The 18,245-nt window shown below is 42.7% G+C and overlaps 1 protein-coding gene across 2 annotated transcripts in view; it reads left to right on the forward strand.

Moving 5' to 3' along the window:
• Nucleotides 1–375: 375 nt before the first annotated feature.
• Nucleotides 376–18,245, forward strand: part of CDYL (chromodomain Y like) — a 246,519-nt gene continuing 228,649 nt past the window's right edge. For both annotated transcript variants that reach the window (XM_032341001.1, XM_032341004.1), the window contains exons 1-2: nucleotides 376–523; nucleotides 9,567–9,706. In XM_032341001.1, coding sequence (XP_032196892.1) covers nucleotides 9,704–9,706 — 3 coding nt within the window. In that variant the 5' untranslated portion in view covers nucleotides 376–523; nucleotides 9,567–9,703. The remainder of the gene's footprint in view (nucleotides 524–9,566; nucleotides 9,707–18,245) is intronic.

Below are 18,245 nucleotides of genomic sequence, written 5' to 3' on the forward strand. Positions count from 1 at the left end.
TTAACGTCTCCACCCCCTTCACTGTTCCTAGTGCTCATTTTATTGGTTCTCAACTCAGGGGGCTTTTATAAACCTAAGTTCTGGGGCCCCATCCCCAGGTTTGGAAACCACTGCTCTGGAAAGATTTTATAAATCAAATCAGGCACAGAGAGTGTTGGTAACACATTGGATATTCCCTATAAAACTGCTTTTACAGGGCTATGTTTGTTGTGATGGTCTTAGCTTCTCGAAGGAGGCTACAAGAAGCAGTCTAGTCAAAGCTGCGCTGGCACGCAGTACAGCAGTGTGGTAAAGATGCTCATATTACATCACAGAGGGGGCCTTTTATGAGGCAGAGTCCCCGCCTGATGAGGAAACAACAACAGGAGAGGCAGACTAGAGGCACAGCAGAGGCAAACACATGTTGGATTCAGTGACCCACTTGTTCCTTGAGGAGAACACCTATTTCTACCAAGGAGCATTCCTGGAAGGCTATGGACTTTAAACAACGTTCTGAACAGACTCATCTCAGGGAACAAAGCAGGTAAGGGAGGAAAGGAGGCAATGGGAGGAGGAGAGAGGAAATCAACCCCCATCCCTCCTTCAACCAAAAGCTCCACTCACATGCTGTACATATGGAGCTGCCATGTTTTTGAACAAAAGAGTCCATCTGAACAAAGGGTTCAGTAACTTTAAAAGACTTGTAAAATGACTATTGTAGGGAAGGAGAGAGTGGCAAAGTAGATTGGGAACAGATTGCAGAAAGCCTTGAATTCTAAACCAAGGCATTGATTTTCACTTCAGGCCAATGGAGAATCCCTGCAAGGTTCTGTGGAAGTTACAGAATGGGGAAAGAAATATTTAAAAGAGACTTAACTGGGCTACAGTGTTCAGGATAGAGACCAGAACTGGGAGATAAAATATAGGCACCAAAGGCCAGGAATTTTATAAGAGCCTGAACTGGAATTAAAAAAAAAAAATGAAAGAGACATTTCAAAAGGAGAAAATTCTGGACTCCAATTCATCATAGATTTGGAGATAAAGGTACACGTCCAAAACTAAGTCCAGATTTCAGATCAAATGACTGCAAATAAATGACTGTGTCATTAACAGATATAGATCAGGTCTCAGACCACTTAGACTACTATAACAGAATACCGTAGACTGGACAGCTTACACACAGACATTTATTTCACACAGTTCTAAAGGCTAGCAAGTCTAAGGTCAAGGCACCAGTAGATTCAGTGTCTGGAGAGAGCTCACTTACTGGATCACAGACAGCGAGCGGTCTCCTAGCTGCTCCCTGTACCCTCACATCATGGAAGGGGCAAGGAAGCTCCCTGGGGTGTCTCTTACAAAGGCACTGATCCTTTTCACAAGGCTCCACCCTTGACCTAATCACCTCTCAAAGGCCCCGCCTCCTAAGACCATCATATTAGGGGTTAGGTTTAAACAAATATTCCATGGACAGCAAACCAGATGGAGATTCATAGAGAAAAGATGAGGCAGCCTATTTTGGGTCTATGGAGTTGAATCAACAACAGGACACAAGGGTCACCACTTACAGGCAGTCAGTTTTCCCTTCCATTGATTCACATCATCACTTCTATGTCGACACCAAGGACTATCAAATCTGCTTCCCAAATCTTTGGTTTACTTCTATCTCTAGTACATCACACAGCCCACGCTACTGTTATCTCTTTCCTGAACTAACCCCAATAGTAGTCTAACCCTGCTCTAATCCTGTCATTGCACAGCAGCCATATGATCTTTTCAACATGAGAATCTTGATTATTTTACCCCCCGGCTTTAAAAAGTTTTTTTAAAAAAGTTTTCAATGCCATCCTGTTGATCTTAGGGCAAAGATGAATCTAGCTAGCTAGATGCCTTATTCAATTCCTTACCTATCTCTCCAACCTCCCCTTACACAGTGTCAGCTATGTTTTGAGTATTTCCATGCTCATAAGCCTGAACACTCCCCACCCATCCTGCAGTCTACAACCGTTAACCCTACCACGGTTACCTTCCATTCTCCTTCCCAATATGGCATCGATAAGCTCTTACTTGGGACACTCTCTGACCACCTTGCCTAGTTTAATTCTCCCTATCATGGGACCATGTACCTAAAGTCAAGACAAAATGGGGATATAAACAAGAAACAAAGGGATATTTTCTTCTTTCAAGGTCTGGTGACAGTTCTCTTCTTGTGATAATGTGATAGTTAGCATAAGTCTGTGTGGCATGTATTTGCCCCAAGAAGTTGCCTGTCCAGGAAACATGAGCAGGAACTCTGTGCAGGCCATTCTGATGACCATTGTTACAGCTACTTAATCATGCTAAATGAATGATATCATGGTGTCGTGTTTATTCTACCCTGCCTGGCAGTTCCTAGTGTTATAAAAAAAGAAGAACCAGCACCTGAGTCTAGGGATTTGTATTAAGAATGAGATCTAGGCTAGGAAGTGGTTGTGGGTCCCAGGCTAGAAGATCCTAAAAGAAAAATGAAAGCCTTTAATTATCCAACCAGGCCCTACTGCAGTGATATAGCTATGGTTGAGAGCTCTGTATCCCACAGTCAACTGGAAACACCTAACCTTTCCTACCAGTATTACCACCAAGTCAGCCAGAAGATGAGGAAGAGAGAGGCCACAGGAAACCTTCCAAGAATTTTTCCTTAAATGATGAGTCAGGGAAGTGAAGATGCATCTATCTCTGTATGAAATACAGGGGCTCTCTTAAAATAGGCTTAAATCAGTGTTTGCTTGTTGATGAATACCCAAACATTAACTAAAACCAAGCTCGTCACTATCCCCTCCAAATCAAGTCTCCCATCTGCTCTCCAGACTCTGCCTTCCCACATTTTCCCAGGCTTCTAGGCCCAGTGAGTGCCACCGTAGACTCACAGTCCCCATGTAGAACCCTAATCATGTCCCCGCTGCCTACATCAATGATTTGAAACTTTACTAACTGTACATGTGAACATGCAGGGACTATGGTCCTGCCCTTGAGGATTCTGATGAGTAAAATAGAAAGTGAACTAATACCTTGTACGTCCTTATTATACACCAAGCATTACATAAACACTATTTTATCCTTTTCACATTCCCCTGGAGATACAGTCCTATCATGGTTGAAGATGAGAAAATGAGACAGTGAGGCTTGAGTAATTTGTCCACAGTCACATACTTGGCAAAACAATTCAATGCGAAGTCTGTTAGACTTTTTACTGTGCTATCTGTTCTCTGGCCATCCAAATCCTTAAAAAATCTGACTTCTAAAATGGGTGAATTTTTATCGCATACAAATAATACCTTAATTAAAAAGTTAATATTATCCTCACAACACTTGTTATTTTGCTTTTTTGACAGTAGTCATCTTAATGGGTGTAAAGTAGTGAACCATTTATTTTCAATCTTTCCTGTTCATTACTGGGTTTATTTAAAGCTATAAGTTTGCCTTTAAGTACTGCTTTAACTGTGTTACACAAATTCTATCGTTATTGTTTCATTTAGTTCCAAATATTTTTTTAAACCAAGTGTCACTTAATCTTATGTAACCTACTTTCTAAATATGTGGGATTTTATTTCAGCTATCTTTTAAAAAACATTAATTCCACAATTGCATTGTCTGAATGGGATTGATTCTCTGGAACTTATAGCTTAATACTAATGTCTCCTGTTGTAAATGTGCCATGTATATTTAAAAAGAATATGTCTTGTTTCTTAGGTATATATGTATTTTCAGCTCATTCATATCATGCTTTTTTTTAAAGATTTTATTTATTTATTTGACAGACAGAGATCACAAATAGGCAGAGAGGCAGACAGAGAGAGAGGGGTGAAGCAGGCTCCCTACTGAGCAGAGAGCCCGATGTGGGGCTCAATCCAAGGACCCTGGGTTAATGACCTGAGCTGAAGGCAGAGGCTTTAACTCACTGAGCCACCCAGGCACCCCCATGCTATTTTTGTTTCTGTTTGATCCACAGTTCCTAGAGATGCATGTTAAAGCATTTCCAACTACAGTAGTTAATTTATGTATATTTTTCTGTTCATTTATTTGATACAATCCCTAAGATTATACTGTTAGTTGTATGTGTGTTTATAATAGTTATATCACATTGATATATCTACTATTCTTTAATTAAACATTTTAAAGCTGTAAAATAATGTATAAGCAGAAAATTGATAAACTTTTTATGTACGTTTAAAGTAATACTTATAAAATGAGCACTCATTTAACAATGATTAAGGACAAGAAATAAAACATAGCCAACATTTTCAAGAGGGAACACACAAAAAATCAAGCCTTTTCTGGCATTAATCTACCTTTCTTGTCAAACCTTCCACACACCACATGCTTCTTAGAGATCAGACTGCTCACGGCCATGCATTGATTCTGCCCTTCATTACACCCAGCTGTCTTCACACCTTTCACTTCACTGTGACTCCTACTAGGGGATCCTGTCCCCAACCCCACCTTCTCATGCATCAAGCTCCCACTAAACAGGACCTTTGTGGAGAAGTTTCTTCACTGTGTCTGCTGGAGGGACGCTCTACCCCTCTCCTCCCTGTATATCTCTACACCTTAAAAAAAAATTCCCTTCATCCAGTTTCCATATTCTCCTTGGATTAGTGTTATTTTCTTTGTCATCTACTAGGCATTGGCTCCTTGAAGACAGGACCAGGGTCTTGCCATCTGAATTTCCTATCGCTTCCGATTCAGTATGAGGTATAGGGTATGGGCCCAACAAGTATTTTGAAGAAATGAATGGAATCTCTCTTTAATTCCCTATGTTTCATTAACAAGGTACCTGGCACTTTTATCTTTAAAATATCTCTTTATCTTAATTTCTTCTCCATTTCAATTGCTACTGTTTTATTTCAGACCCTTACCCCCTCACACCCCAATAGCTACAGAAAGAGACAGAAAGAAAGGAAGGAGGGAGGGATACAGGGAAAGTGAAAGAAGGGACTATGCTCAGACTTTCTCCCTAGACAAAATAAATCAGAATTTCCAGAGAAGGGGCCAAGGTAGCCATAATTTTTCAAGGTGCCACCAGGGTTGAGAATCACTGCCTGTTTGGTCCTCTTAATTTAATCATATTTACCTCTAAACCTTGATACCAGAAACAAATCTTTTAAAAACAGAACTCTCAGTGCGCACTTTACTCCTAAACCTTCCCACCCAAAGACTTCTAGATGACTTACATGATAGATATCCAATCAAGATACAGGAATGAATGAAAGAAAGAAGGAAGAAATCAAATGGATTTCAAGCCTTGCATAATAGGCCCATCGGCATAAACTATTCAGCAACTTCTTCGGGTAGGCACCTCTTCTTCAGTCCACACAGTCCTTTCTTGATTCCACCAACACATTCTGTTGCTGTCTCTGTTCTATGTTCCTGTCACCTGGAAGTTTCCTTTCTCCTCTTTCCTCCCTACATTCTAACCACCCTTCAAGGCCCTTCCCACATTTTACCTCCTCCAAGATTTCCTAGACCTCTGCTCTCACCCCTTCCTAAATTCCTGTGGTGGAAATAAGCCTTACGATTCAGCACATAATCCCTCCCAACGAATTTATCCCCACCACTCGTCGATGTCCTGGTCTCCTTGACAAGATCCCAAACTCCCCAAGGCCGGGAACCACAACGGAAGATTCTCTCCGCTCCTGCTTCCACCCCAGCCCTTAGCCTGTGTGGTGAAGAGATGGTGTGATAACTGAATGCTTTCCCCAGAAGGGCCACTTTAACCCAACCCTCTCTTGTTGCAGATGAGGAAATGACAAAAGTTATTTATTAGAGGTCCCACACCTAGTGAATGGCAGAGCTAAGATAAAAATTACTCAAGCCCACTGAACCCTGTAGCTCCTGGTGTCTGGTTGCTTAATCATGACTGCTTCCTTGTTCTCTCCTCCTGGGCTCCCCTCTTGCTCCATCTTGTCACACTGGGACCTCCTCAGATTTCTCCTTGAGGAGAGCAGAAAGCCCTGTTCTCACTTCTCTGACTTTGCCTTACGAGCTATGTCTTTTTCAGGGGTGGGTCATTCACCTGGCAGATTTGGTGAGAGAGCCCAGAGAACAGCTCAGGGTAATTCAGACACTGGGGCTAATTTCTGAAAATCTTCCTTGATGATCATCTTTTGGGGGTGTGTGTGGGTTTGTCTTCCCGGTGGATGTAGGAAGTGCATATCTGAGCTGGCCTGGTGTGAGGCTTCAACAGAGGCTACAGGAGAGGGCAAGTCACCACTGCAGTAGAAAATTTAAAAACAACAGTTTAGTAGAAAAAGATTCTAGCCTCTATCAAGCTATAGGATTTCAGGCTAGTGGCATGTGGCAGCAAAAGAACCAGAATTCTGCACTCGAGCAATAAGATCTCTATTATCCTAACGCATTGGCAGACATTGAAGTAATTTCCATTCCTGGGGAGGGGTGGAGGGGTGGCAGAGATGCCAGAACTTCCTCTGAATTTCTTCCTGGGCAAGGCTCTTGGCAGGGTCTCAGGTGAAGGTAGAAATAAAGAAGGGGAGTGAAGAAGACAGAAGAGGTTGTGTCGACACAAGAGGCTATCTCTATTCTCAGCAGCTGATGGCTTTGATTAGAGACAGGACAGTCTTGGGTGGGTAGGGCCACCCTCCCAGGCACAGCTGAAGGGCACTCGTGACCAGGACAGCTGCTGAAGGTGGGTTCTCTCATGCCCTGTGTCCTGTCACACTGGGATCTTCCAAGCCAGGGCAGAAAGAGGCTTTATTTATATACCCACTCATGTCTGGGACAACTCTGCTTGTGTCAGAGAGAGAGAAAAGTTTTAGAGGGTAGAACCAGAGGATTGTAGAACTTAAAAGGACTCCTGTTTATGAGAAATGGGATGAGAGAACAAAGAACAGCATTCACCACTCATTTACTACAGTTATCCAGGCCCTGAGAACGAGGAGGAAGGGGTTCTTTCTAGTCTTAGCTCTGTCAAGAAGTATGTGACCCTGGGGAACTCCATTAGCGTGGAAGTTCATCATTCCTGCATTTATCACGTGAAGACATCGAGTGAAATGGCTCCTAAAGGTGGGACTGACGATTCTCTAGCTTCAGACTACGGTCGGGAAGTGAGGACAGAGATCACACGGCTGGTTAGGGACAGATCAGGGCTGAAACTGCCTTCTCGAATCTGGTGCTTCTCTGCCCACCAGACCCCTCCATTCCTTACATACAGGATCCCCAGCTGTGCTTTCAATAGGAGCAGTGACAGAAGGATCCTTACACAAACTAGCTGGAGGAAAGCCAACCCCCAAAAGGTGGGACTGCCTGGCATCACTTCTAGATGCCAAGGAAGGACCCCCTCTGCCCTTATCACTGGGCTCCCCATCTTGAGGAAGAGTCAGATTCAGCTTGGTTGCCTATATTATTTGAGCTTCTCACAATTGAGTAGATATTTGCATATTGCTTAATTAAAAGAATAATTGAGCACAGATTCTTACAAGTTCTACCATTAGATTCAATTCTTTCAGCTTAAGTCATGTTTGATTGGTAAAACACGAATCCCAGTAGCGGACAGTGCGTACATAACTCCTTGTGGATGCCAGTAAGAGCTCACGTGTACTGAGAGCACAGCACGTGCAGGACTGTTGTGTACAGCATTTCATTCCATGCTTCGGACAATCTATGAGGGACGTGCAGCTATTAGCAGCATCTTACAAATGTGGGGACTGAAGGCTGCAGGGAGGGGTCGTTTGTCCTGTCACCCGGGGAAAGTGGGGAGCCAGTGTGAAAATTCACATCAGGTTAACCACAGCGTCCATGTCCCTAACCCCTACCTCACACTGCCTCTCCATGGATACTTACATCTGGCGTCAGTACGTCTCTAACGCTTTTCCTGAAATCAGGTTTTGACAGTGGAAGGGGAGTAAGAGTCAGAACATCAGAGTGTCAATCCCCAACTTGACCGCTAACAGCACTACTTCAAGGAAGTTCACTTCTATAAACTACAATTCCTCATCTGTCAAATAAGAATTATAGAAAAACGAAGGGGAGAAATCAGAAGGAGAGACGAGCCTTGAGAGACTATGGACTCCGGGAAAAAAACTGAGGGTTTCAGAGGGGATGGGGGTAGGGGGATGGGTGAGCCCCTGACAGGTATTAAGGAGGGCATGTACTGCACGGAGCACTGGGTGTTATACGCAAACAATGAATCATGGAACACTGCATCAGAAACTAATGATGCACTGTATGGTGATTGACATAATAATAAAAATTATAAGAAAAAAGAATCATAGAATCTTGCTCAGAGAGCTGTTATGAAGATTAAATTCGAGAGCACATATGCAGTGTTCCATGCCATGCCTGGTAGATAATAAGCTCTCAGTAAATGGGTGGTCATTATGGTTCAAGTGGCCAAAGACCAACCGGGGCCCGTTCACAGCTTTGCTGCTGGCGAACCCGGCGGGAGAGGTCATGTTCCACAGCCACCAACTTCTTCAGCTGAAAACTGAGCATTCCCTGACTTAAAGCAGAAAGGCAGCTTCCAAGAAGAGCACAATTTGGTCTCAAATTAAACTGTGACGTAAAAGATTGGCTGCTATTCATATGGATCCCAGGGAGGACAGCTGGACAAGTTGGGAGATGACATCAGTCCATAGGGTCATGTCATACATTCACCACCAAACCTCAGGACCAGCCAGGAACGTCAGGCAGCCCTGACTATCACTGAATTCCTTAAGCTTTCTTACTGGTTCAGGGAAAACTCATTTCTCTGCATTCCCTGTGTTGGCAGCAGTGATTTTGATGTCCCATCTGAGTTAGGGTTCTGCTCAGCTGTACATGACCTGAGTTAAAATAGTTTTCAAGATGAGCATCTTAAAAAGCCAAGGGGAATGACTTCAGGTTTTTCTGTTTAACCAAAACTGATTCCAAAAGGTACAGTACCATCTCTGACTACATGTTTCCACACACCCTCTGCCACAGGCAAGCCAACCCGCTCCCTGCTCTGAAAACACAACCTACCTGTCCATGCCTCTGGACCTTTCCTCCTGCTCGCCCTACCTCAGAATGAATCACTTCCTACTCTCTGCTTGGACACCACCTTACTTCCTCGTTCTCAGACCTTTTGTGTGAGATGTTCGGCTATGTCTTTGTCACCCTACTACATTTGAGGACAGGGGCCGTCTCTCGTCATCGTTATATCCACTAGTCTATTAGATGAGGTAAAGAGAGGCACTGAGCTGGTCCTTAAGATGTCATGCCTACAAATATTCATAACCTTCTGACCCTCCTGGTGAATACCAGGGCCCTTGGCTTCCTAACTCTTCAGTATATATTACAATACTTCATTACACGTGACAGGTAAGCAAGATATTGACATCTACTGTGGTGAGGAAGAGCAGGTTTGACAATTTTGAAAATTGTGTTTTACCCTTTATCATTTTAAATGCAATGCATCACACAGTGCTTAATGGTATTTATTGCTTCTGCCGGCCCAAGCAGAGAATGCTGGCTCCCTCTCAAATTCAATACGGACCTTGTGGAAAGTAGTTAAATGCTGCGAGACATCGTTTCCCAATTCCTTTGGTAACTTCCCCTTGCGGGGATTGTAATTGCAGGTGGTGATCAGAGAACGCAGAGCCCCCGGAAGAAGTGTATGGCATTGGAGGCAGGACACAGACCGGCCTGGGGGAAACGGGAACAAGAAGAGGCAATACAGGGAGTACTACTAGGAAGCGATTTCTGAAGAGAAACGATGGTAAGACCATCCAGCACCTGAATCGGTTCTGCCGCAGCAGGGCAGAATTCTTAGAAGGACCCCTTGTATTTAAAAATAGCCATTGCACCAGTACCTGTGCAGAAATGGCGCAACGGAAGCATTCTGGCTATTCCGTAGCCATCATTCTAGAGCTTTTCCGACGGCTCCCGCTGTCCTACAGTTCTGCCATTCTCCAAATCTTCTTCCATCTGGCTCCTCTAAATTAATTTTTTTTTGGTAGATTGTGCTTCCAGTTTATTGCAATGGTTACTTTCAAGTCTCTTATTGCTTTCTTTAATAACTTTTAATGACCTAAGAAATAGTTGGCTGGGTTCCATTTTCCACTTCCTCCAAGTCAAAGATAGCACATCCTACAGCCAGTGTTTACAAGTATCAGAGAAGGCAGCACTAATTCTTTCTGCCTTATCTCCACTAAGGCATGCCTGGATTTTTTGACAGGGCAAAATAGAATGAGAAAGTGGTTTTCTGCTGGGCTAAGAAATAACAAGCAAGCCCCGATGTCACGAGAGCTAGCAACCTGCAGAAATCATCTGTCCGTTCTTTCATTGATTTACTGTATATGGTTTGGGGTACCTCCCACCAGAAGAGCACAGACCCTGGGGCTTCAGGGGAGACAGCCTGGAGCAAGACAAAAAATACACTGCCTCAAGGAGCTTTCATTCTGAAAAGGCTATAAGACAGGTGTGCAAGTCAATACGATACAGGTCGCCTGAGACAGGTGTCCCAGTAGAGGCCACGAAGAACCACGGGAGGTCTAATGAGGGAGAGCTCCATCCTCAGAAGAGTGGAGATCCAAGTCAGTTTGGGGAATGTTGCATTGGAAATCAGTGGGGCATTCAGAAGCAGTGGGGTACAGTGAGGACTGGAGTCAGAATCCAGGAAGAAAGGGGTGGGTGAGAAGCAGAGTCCAAAGTCCTGTTGGAAAGCACGTGTTCTCAGTTCCCTGTCTCCCGCTGGGCTCTGGGGATGCTTTGACTGCTACAGTTTCCAGAGGCCATGTGCAGCTGGGGCTTTTCATTTCCTAGCAGAAAGACTTCCTGCTTCGACTGGGGCACCCATGACCCACGGTCAAGGACTTCTGCTTAGGCACAGTTATCTTTCAGTTTTTAAAATGCAAAATTTTTTGGTTTTGTTGTTTTTCTGATTTTTAAGGTAATACCTGTGCAATTTAGAAGTATAAAACAAGTTTTTAGAAAAGCCATTTGTATTCCTACTACCCAGAAATAATATAACTTATCGTACCACACTTTGCTACGTAATTAAAGCAAATTAGGGGCGCCCGGGTGGCTCCGTGGGTTAAAACCTCTGCCTTTGGCTCGGGTCATGGTCTCAGGGTCCTGGGATTGAGCCCTGCGTCGTCGGCCTGTCTGCTCAGCGGGGAGCCTACTTCCCCTTCTCTCTCTGCCTGGCTCTTCTGCCTACTTGTGATCTCTCTCTCTCTGTGTCAAATAAATAAAATCTTTTTTTTAAAAAAAAGGCAAATTAATATCTAATTTTTTTTACTTGAATATTTTTGAAAGATTTTATTTATTTATTTGAGAGAGCGTGAGAACGAGAGAGAAAGAGAGTGCAGCAGCAGAGGGAGGGGCAGGGGGAGAAGCAGGCCCCCCACTGAGCCCAGAGCCAGATGCAAGACTTGATTCCAGGACCCTGGGATCATGACCTGAGCTGAAGGAAGAACCTTAACCCACTGAGCCACCCAGACACCCTACTTGAATATTTTTTTTAAACAACAGTTAGATGATGCTAGACATAACTTTTGGAATTACTTTCTCTTTAACTCTGTAAATAATACAACCTGACCTTCCTTGATATATAGATCTGTACCATCATTTTGGGTTGGGGCAGAGAATTCCAAGCCCTTATTGATAGATACTCAGGTCACTTTCACTTTTAAACTGCTTTTAAGCAATACTGTGATAAACAACCTTGTGCGCACAATTTTGTGCACATATTTTGGCATTCTCCCTTAATATTTGTTCTTAAAAAATGGAATTCCAGGGTCGAAAGATATGTTTCACTGGATTAATACGTATTGCCCTTGGACAAAATTTAACGTCAAACCTTTACGCTTTGACCTCATCTTGCCTCTCTTTTAAGAACCCCTCACGCATCAGGTGGTACTCCCCCAACCACCCATACACTGATCTTGACCTCCATTCTTAAAAGACCTGAGCTATTACCTAATTGCTTTAATCAATAAGATATTCACTTTTTATGGCTTTTAATGACCTATTTTCGTGAACATGAGAATGACATCTGGAGCCAAAGACAACAAAAACAGGAGAACTCTGATGGTCTGACCCTTGACTGATAAACCTCAAAGCACAGCATTATTAGTCAGGACGAGGCATTTTGAGTTAAGATCAGATAATCTGTCCATCTGCAACATGAAACTTTCTTGATCTTTCGTCAGCACAATTTCTTCACTGCAGTGGTCACCAAAATTTCCATCTTCAAGATCTTCTGTCATTTTCCCCCGCACACCTTTGCCATTATGGAGAAAGAAAACAGTCTCTGCCACCGAAGAAAATTTGGATTTGGATCAAATCCTCCACTCTGTCCCACAGAGGCACAGAGTCTCTGGCCCCTGTGTTCCTTTCTGCCGTCCATGTCAATGGCAATAACAACTCGGGATTATGACCCAATAATTACTAAGTCCAGCAAAGTTAAACTCCACCACATTTTCAGCCACATGCATCACATAGTAATCTTACCAAGGACATCTGTGGGCGAGCCATGGAAGCTATGGAAAATTTACTGTGGGACTCTAGGATCTTATTTTGCGTTCTCACATCTCTCTGAATTTTAAAAAATGCTACTTATAACACTGAGTTCAACTCTTACAAATTTCACACGGTTACGAAAGAAAAAGGGAATCCATTCCTGAAAATTCAGTCTGAAAATACCTATACATTTTAAAAAGTGCAACCAAAATGAGTGACTACTGATTGTCTTCTTTCCCTTAGTTCGATGTTTGAATTTGTAACTTCCTGTTGTGAAATTTGATTTTCTATTATCATCTCACACATAGTAGTCATTCAGTAAATGTTTATTACAATGGCTGAAGTTGACACTTAGGTTGGTATCTTTCACACATGTCTGATAGTGGTTTATGGTTGGAAAACCATGGTGACAACAGCCATCTCAGTGTGCAGATAATACCAAAGGGAGCTCTCCTAAGACACTGGAGGTAAATTATTAAATTCTAATTTAACCGCAGCCAATATTACCAATTTGTTTCAAATAACTTGCCCAACTCCTAGAAGGGAACAGCGATTTGGGGAACAAGTAGAACAAAAAAAACGGAGAGTAAATGGCTACAGATTTGCAATTCTGTCTTCCCACAGTGAAGAGTCAAAAGCTCTCCTACCAGAAAATAATATCTTGCATTGGAAAGCATTCAGACCACGGTGGATTTCTAACCCTATTAAATCTCATCCTCCCAGGTAGTCTATTTACAAAAGCAGTGTGATAGCTGTTAATATTGTCATTGAATAAACACGTTTCTGTTGGAAAAAAAATAAAATATAACTATATTCCAACATGTAAATAAAGATTTCTTCTTAAAATGTTAGCTTTTCTTTTCTTTTCTTTGGAATTCTCTTCCTTAATTCTGGTAGGAATTAAAATATACCAACAAATGGAATTAGTTACACCAAGAAATAAAATATGCTTTTCATAATATGCAAATATTTTCCCATGTTCTCCTGATAACAGCATACTGGAGGGATAGAAATACAGAAAACTATCATTTAAAATGCCCCAAAGTGTTTTTTTTTTTTAAGATTTATTTATTTATTTGACAGATAGAGGTCACAAGTAGCCAGAGAGGCAGAGAGAGAAGGGGAAGCAGGCTCCCTGCTGAGCAGAGAGCCCGATGCAGGGCTCAATCCCAGGACGCTGGGATCATGACCTGAGCCGAAGGCAGAGGCTTAAACCACTGAGCCACCCAGGCGCCCCCGCAAAGTGTTTTTTAAAGCAGAAACCATATTCAAGCAGCCCTGTTTTTCTCTGCAATGTACTTTGCCACTCTATTCACTCAAAACTTCTTAGTGAGCATTTATACATCACTCCTGAGATCTCACTAGTTCCTTGGGTGACTTCCTCCGGAAAGTAAGCAGAATTGAACAGACAAAACAAAATATTGCATCTTCTGTCCACATTACACCAATGTGCCTTAAGAGAAGCATTTCAGACACACATTTTCTCATTTGTGGGAAATACTCTATTTAGTAAAGTAACTTCAGCTTAAATATGATCCTAGAAATCTTTTTCAAAGATAAAGTAATCTTTTTCAGAATGAACAGGAAATTTTAAAAGAGTATATGCTCCAGCGACCAACTCATCTGGTTTGCCCGGAAGTGTCCCAATTCTAAAATGAAAAGTCTTACATCCTGGGAGCTCCCCTCAGACCCAAACAAACAGGGACAATTGGTCACTGTAGTATAAATAGTCTTTGAATGCAAATATCAGAAGAGTCGGACCCACTCTTTTTTCACTGATTTTTAAAAGCCTTTATTGAGTGCCTTGCTGTGTATTAAGCACCGTGCTGGACAGGAGTCGGTCAGGTGTCAGGCAAGAGACAGATGGCGCAGCCAAACAGGGTCATCTGTGGAGAGTTTCATGAGGACGTTATGTACAGAGATATGGGCAGAGTCATGGAACCCAGCAAGATGTCAGGCAGGATCCTGGGCTAGCAACAGTGGCGAGAGGTCAGACCTGAAGAGGTAGGGGAGGGAATAATTATCAAAACTCAAGGCAACTGTTGAGTGAGGGCAGTCCTCCTGAATTCACAACAACCCAGGAGGGAGGGAACCTAGACCTTTCTCTCCCCCCACCCTCCAGATTTGCATCGATGCCTCCCCTTGTCTAAATCCAACTAGAAGGCAGAGGAAGGAAGCCTTGGATGGAGTTCTCATCCGTCAACACCCCAGGCCAGCAGAACAGAGCAGAACAGAGAGGGGGATCTGCAGGGGCCCAAAGAGATGTAAACTTGGTCTCTGCATTTAGCAATTTAAAATATGGGGGAGGGGCGCCTCGGTGGCTCAGTCAGTTGGGCATCTGCCTTCGGCTCAGGTCATGATCTCAGGTCTTGGGATGGAGCCCCATGTCTGGCCCTCTGCTCAGCAGGGGGTCTGTTTCTCTCTCTCTCCTCTCTCTCTTTCTCTCAAGCAGATAAATAAAATCTTTTTTTAAAAAATTAGACTTTAAAATACGGGAGAAATCTTAATGCATTGGTTTTTGTTGAATTTCATTTTAAGTAGGCTTCACACCTAATGTGGAGCTTAAACTCCCGACCCTGAGATTAAGGATCACATGCGCTACTGACTGAGCCAGCCAGGCACCCCTTAAAGCATTATTTTAGATGCACACATGCCATTTTCCTGAGATAACTTTCTAGTACCAAAAAACTGAGTGTTGGGCTATAACTAGTCCTTGCTGAAGTAAATAGAAATCAAATTTAGTTCTCTATGCCTCTGGGCCTGGTCTGTCTTTAGTTAACTTAAAATTAATGAAGCCTAAGTGTTAAAGAGCTATTTGTCTAAATCTTAAAGTATTTAGCTCTGCTACTTTCGTGAGTGGTCCTGAGTTTAAGCCATGTATCTCTTCGTTCCCTTAATAATTCCAACAAAATAATGTGAAGATATCTATTGGGTGGCATGGAATTATTTGTTGGATCTACTCTACAGCATTCCGCCAACCTTTTTACTCCGAAGCAACCTGTTCTTATAGAAAGTAAGAGTCTTCATACTTTTCGAAAGCATTCTTGTCAAAGCTGGAAAAAAAATGAACAGGACACCCAGTAATGCAAGTAACTATATTACACACACTGTCTGCGGCAGAGGTTTGCTACATAGCAACTTAGGTTTACAGAAGAAACGTTACGGGAAATCATTACCAATGCGATCCCCAAAATGCTTCCCTAGTATTGTCCCCTCTGCCACCATTAGTCCAATTTCTAGAGGTTAAAATATCAGTGAATGGGAATGCCTGTGTGACTCACTCAGTTAAGCATCTGCTTTTGGCTCAGGTCATAGTCCCACAGTCCCGAGATTGAGCCCCACTTTGGGCTTCCTGCTCAATGGGGAGTCTGCTTCTCACTCTCCCTCTGCCCTTCTCCCTGACTCGTGCATGCTCTCTCTTAAATAAATAAATAAATAAAGTCTTTAAAAAATGCCAATGAATATGTTATAAAGTTAGCTCTCATCGTGATAACATTCAAACCGCTGAAATTCCTTACACAAATACAGCATTATGGCAGCCAATGTCTCTTGAAAAGACCTCAAATTTTCTTATACAAGGTGCTTATTATCCTTAAAGTGATTGTGAATGGGTTACTCTGAGACTCCATTCCTTCCTTCACAAATTGAGGGAATTAAAGGATAACTCAATGATTGTCATAAGGGTTAAGGAATAATATAATTTCAAAAAATAACTGACAGGAAGTAAGCCCAAAACTCATGTCCACAGTCACACTCTCGGCCTTGCCCTATATATTTGATATATTTAGATACATAGGTTTAGTAACTTTATATTTTAGTAACTTAAGAAATGTATGCCATAGAATCTCTGACCGTTATCTGCTCATCTCTGCTCTTTGACACTGAGTAGCCATCGGCAAATATGTGGGATGAGTTGAGACAAGTATGACATTCCATTGAACAAAGGGTTTTTAGAGAAATATGAGTTTTCTTTGTTTTAACCTTCTTGAGGTCATCCAAATCAGTAAGTAATGAAGTTTAGCCCAGCAACATGCATTCATGTGAGGGGGAAAGGTAGAAATCTCATAGATTTTGAAAAGAAAATTTAAGGGGTCCTCTCAAACACAAAAAGAACTTCTTGCCCATCTGTAAGGTAGACTGGCAATACGCATCCCTTCAGAGACTCAAGCTCACCTGCTGTGGAGAACATGAATCAATAAAGAACAATGAGGAAAATGGTCAAATCATCCAAGTCATCCCTCGGACAAATATCATTTTTTTTTCAAAGTCTGCTGTTGTTTTTTTTTTCCCTCCTTCTCTCTTTTCATCCATCCAATCCCCCAGACCCACAAAAGGAAATTAAAATTTTCATGTACCTCTATTTGACATTGTGTTCAACGTAAGCCTTGAAAAGTCATGGATTCTCTCTTTCTTGAATTTCCGCTGACAAACTGCTTCCAGCTGCCCTCTCTGGTGGGACACCACCACAATAAAATGCAGTGTTTTCTGAGGATTTCAACTGCCACCTGGGGGCTCAGGGCACTCAATGAAGGCTATTTAAGCAAAGCTAGTGGTGAAATGGTGACAAATGGTATGTTGACGTTTTTTCTGGTGTTTGTGGTTTAAGACTAGTTGGTTTCAGTCTTGCTGGCTCTTGCTTCCGTGTGACCAACCTTTTCCACATTTAAAGTGTTACTGCCTCCCCTTCAGGGTCCTGGCAGCAAGCTTTGTGCTGTTGACAGAAGCCATTTGAGAAGTAGAAGGTTCATATTTTAGACACTGGCAAGGACTGATTTTACAGTTAGTCCACGGCTCTGAATTTATGTTTATTTTTTTAAGGGTTTTCTTTTTCAACTAGCTAAAAGATGTTTCTTCATTAAGTTGTTATCACTCCACCTCACATGAAATGGCCCTTGACTGCTCCTTCTTTTATCTCTAGTCACACCCAGGAAAATGAGGTTTGTGCCCACATGATTAGCCAGAAACTTGTCCTCATCTGAGTCACATTTTCTCTCTAAACATCCCAGTGGCTTCACTGGTAAGATGGACTCTGTCTCAAGCTCAGCCCCTCATCTGTCACCTTTCCCATCTCTGGAATCTTCCTCACTAGTCTGGGTGGCAGCTCTCAAAGACAGACATCTGTGCAAATGCCTCTCACCTCAGCTTCCTCCTGCTCCCTCCCCTCTCCTTACACCAGCTTCCTCCTGATCCTGGAGATTCAGGACACTTCGAATTATTTCTGCTTCAAGGTCCTGAGCTGACTATTGGCTAAACTAAAAAAACGTCTGCACCCAAAGGTCCGAAAAAGGACAGTGTCCACTCTACTCCTGATGAGGAGTCCCAGACTCCTGATTATAAAGGGAAGGGAAGTACATTTCACTGAGGACTTGTCAAGAATTCCAGCAAGCCCTCGGACAGAAGATTTTGGCCGCTGGGCTTCCAACTGTAAAGAGATCCCAGAGCTATTCACCTTCAAAGAGATGTCATGGGTTCAGAACCCCTTCTGTGCATTTCACATCTTGTTCATCCAAAACAACCAGGTCAGGTGGCCATTTGAAGTGGAAAAAAGATTTTTCTCCAATCCAAAGCAGGCTTGGGCACAATCTAGAGGTGACTTAAACAATTCGCATAGTTCCGTGCTGTCCCATTAATTTAGTACAGACCCGTATGTCTGCAGGCCTGGACCTGGTCTCAGTTCAGTTTCCCAAGCCCAGTCCCAGCTGTGAACCTTCCCAGAGCCTTTCTTTCTTCCTAAGCCCCAATCTCCCTGTAAGTATCACTTACATTGAAAATCGGCTTATTTAATAGCTGTT

This window comes from Mustela erminea, chromosome 4, assembly GCF_009829155.1.
Source record: "Mustela erminea isolate mMusErm1 chromosome 4, mMusErm1.Pri, whole genome shotgun sequence".
Lineage (NCBI taxonomy): Eukaryota > Metazoa > Chordata > Mammalia > Carnivora > Mustelidae > Mustela > Mustela erminea.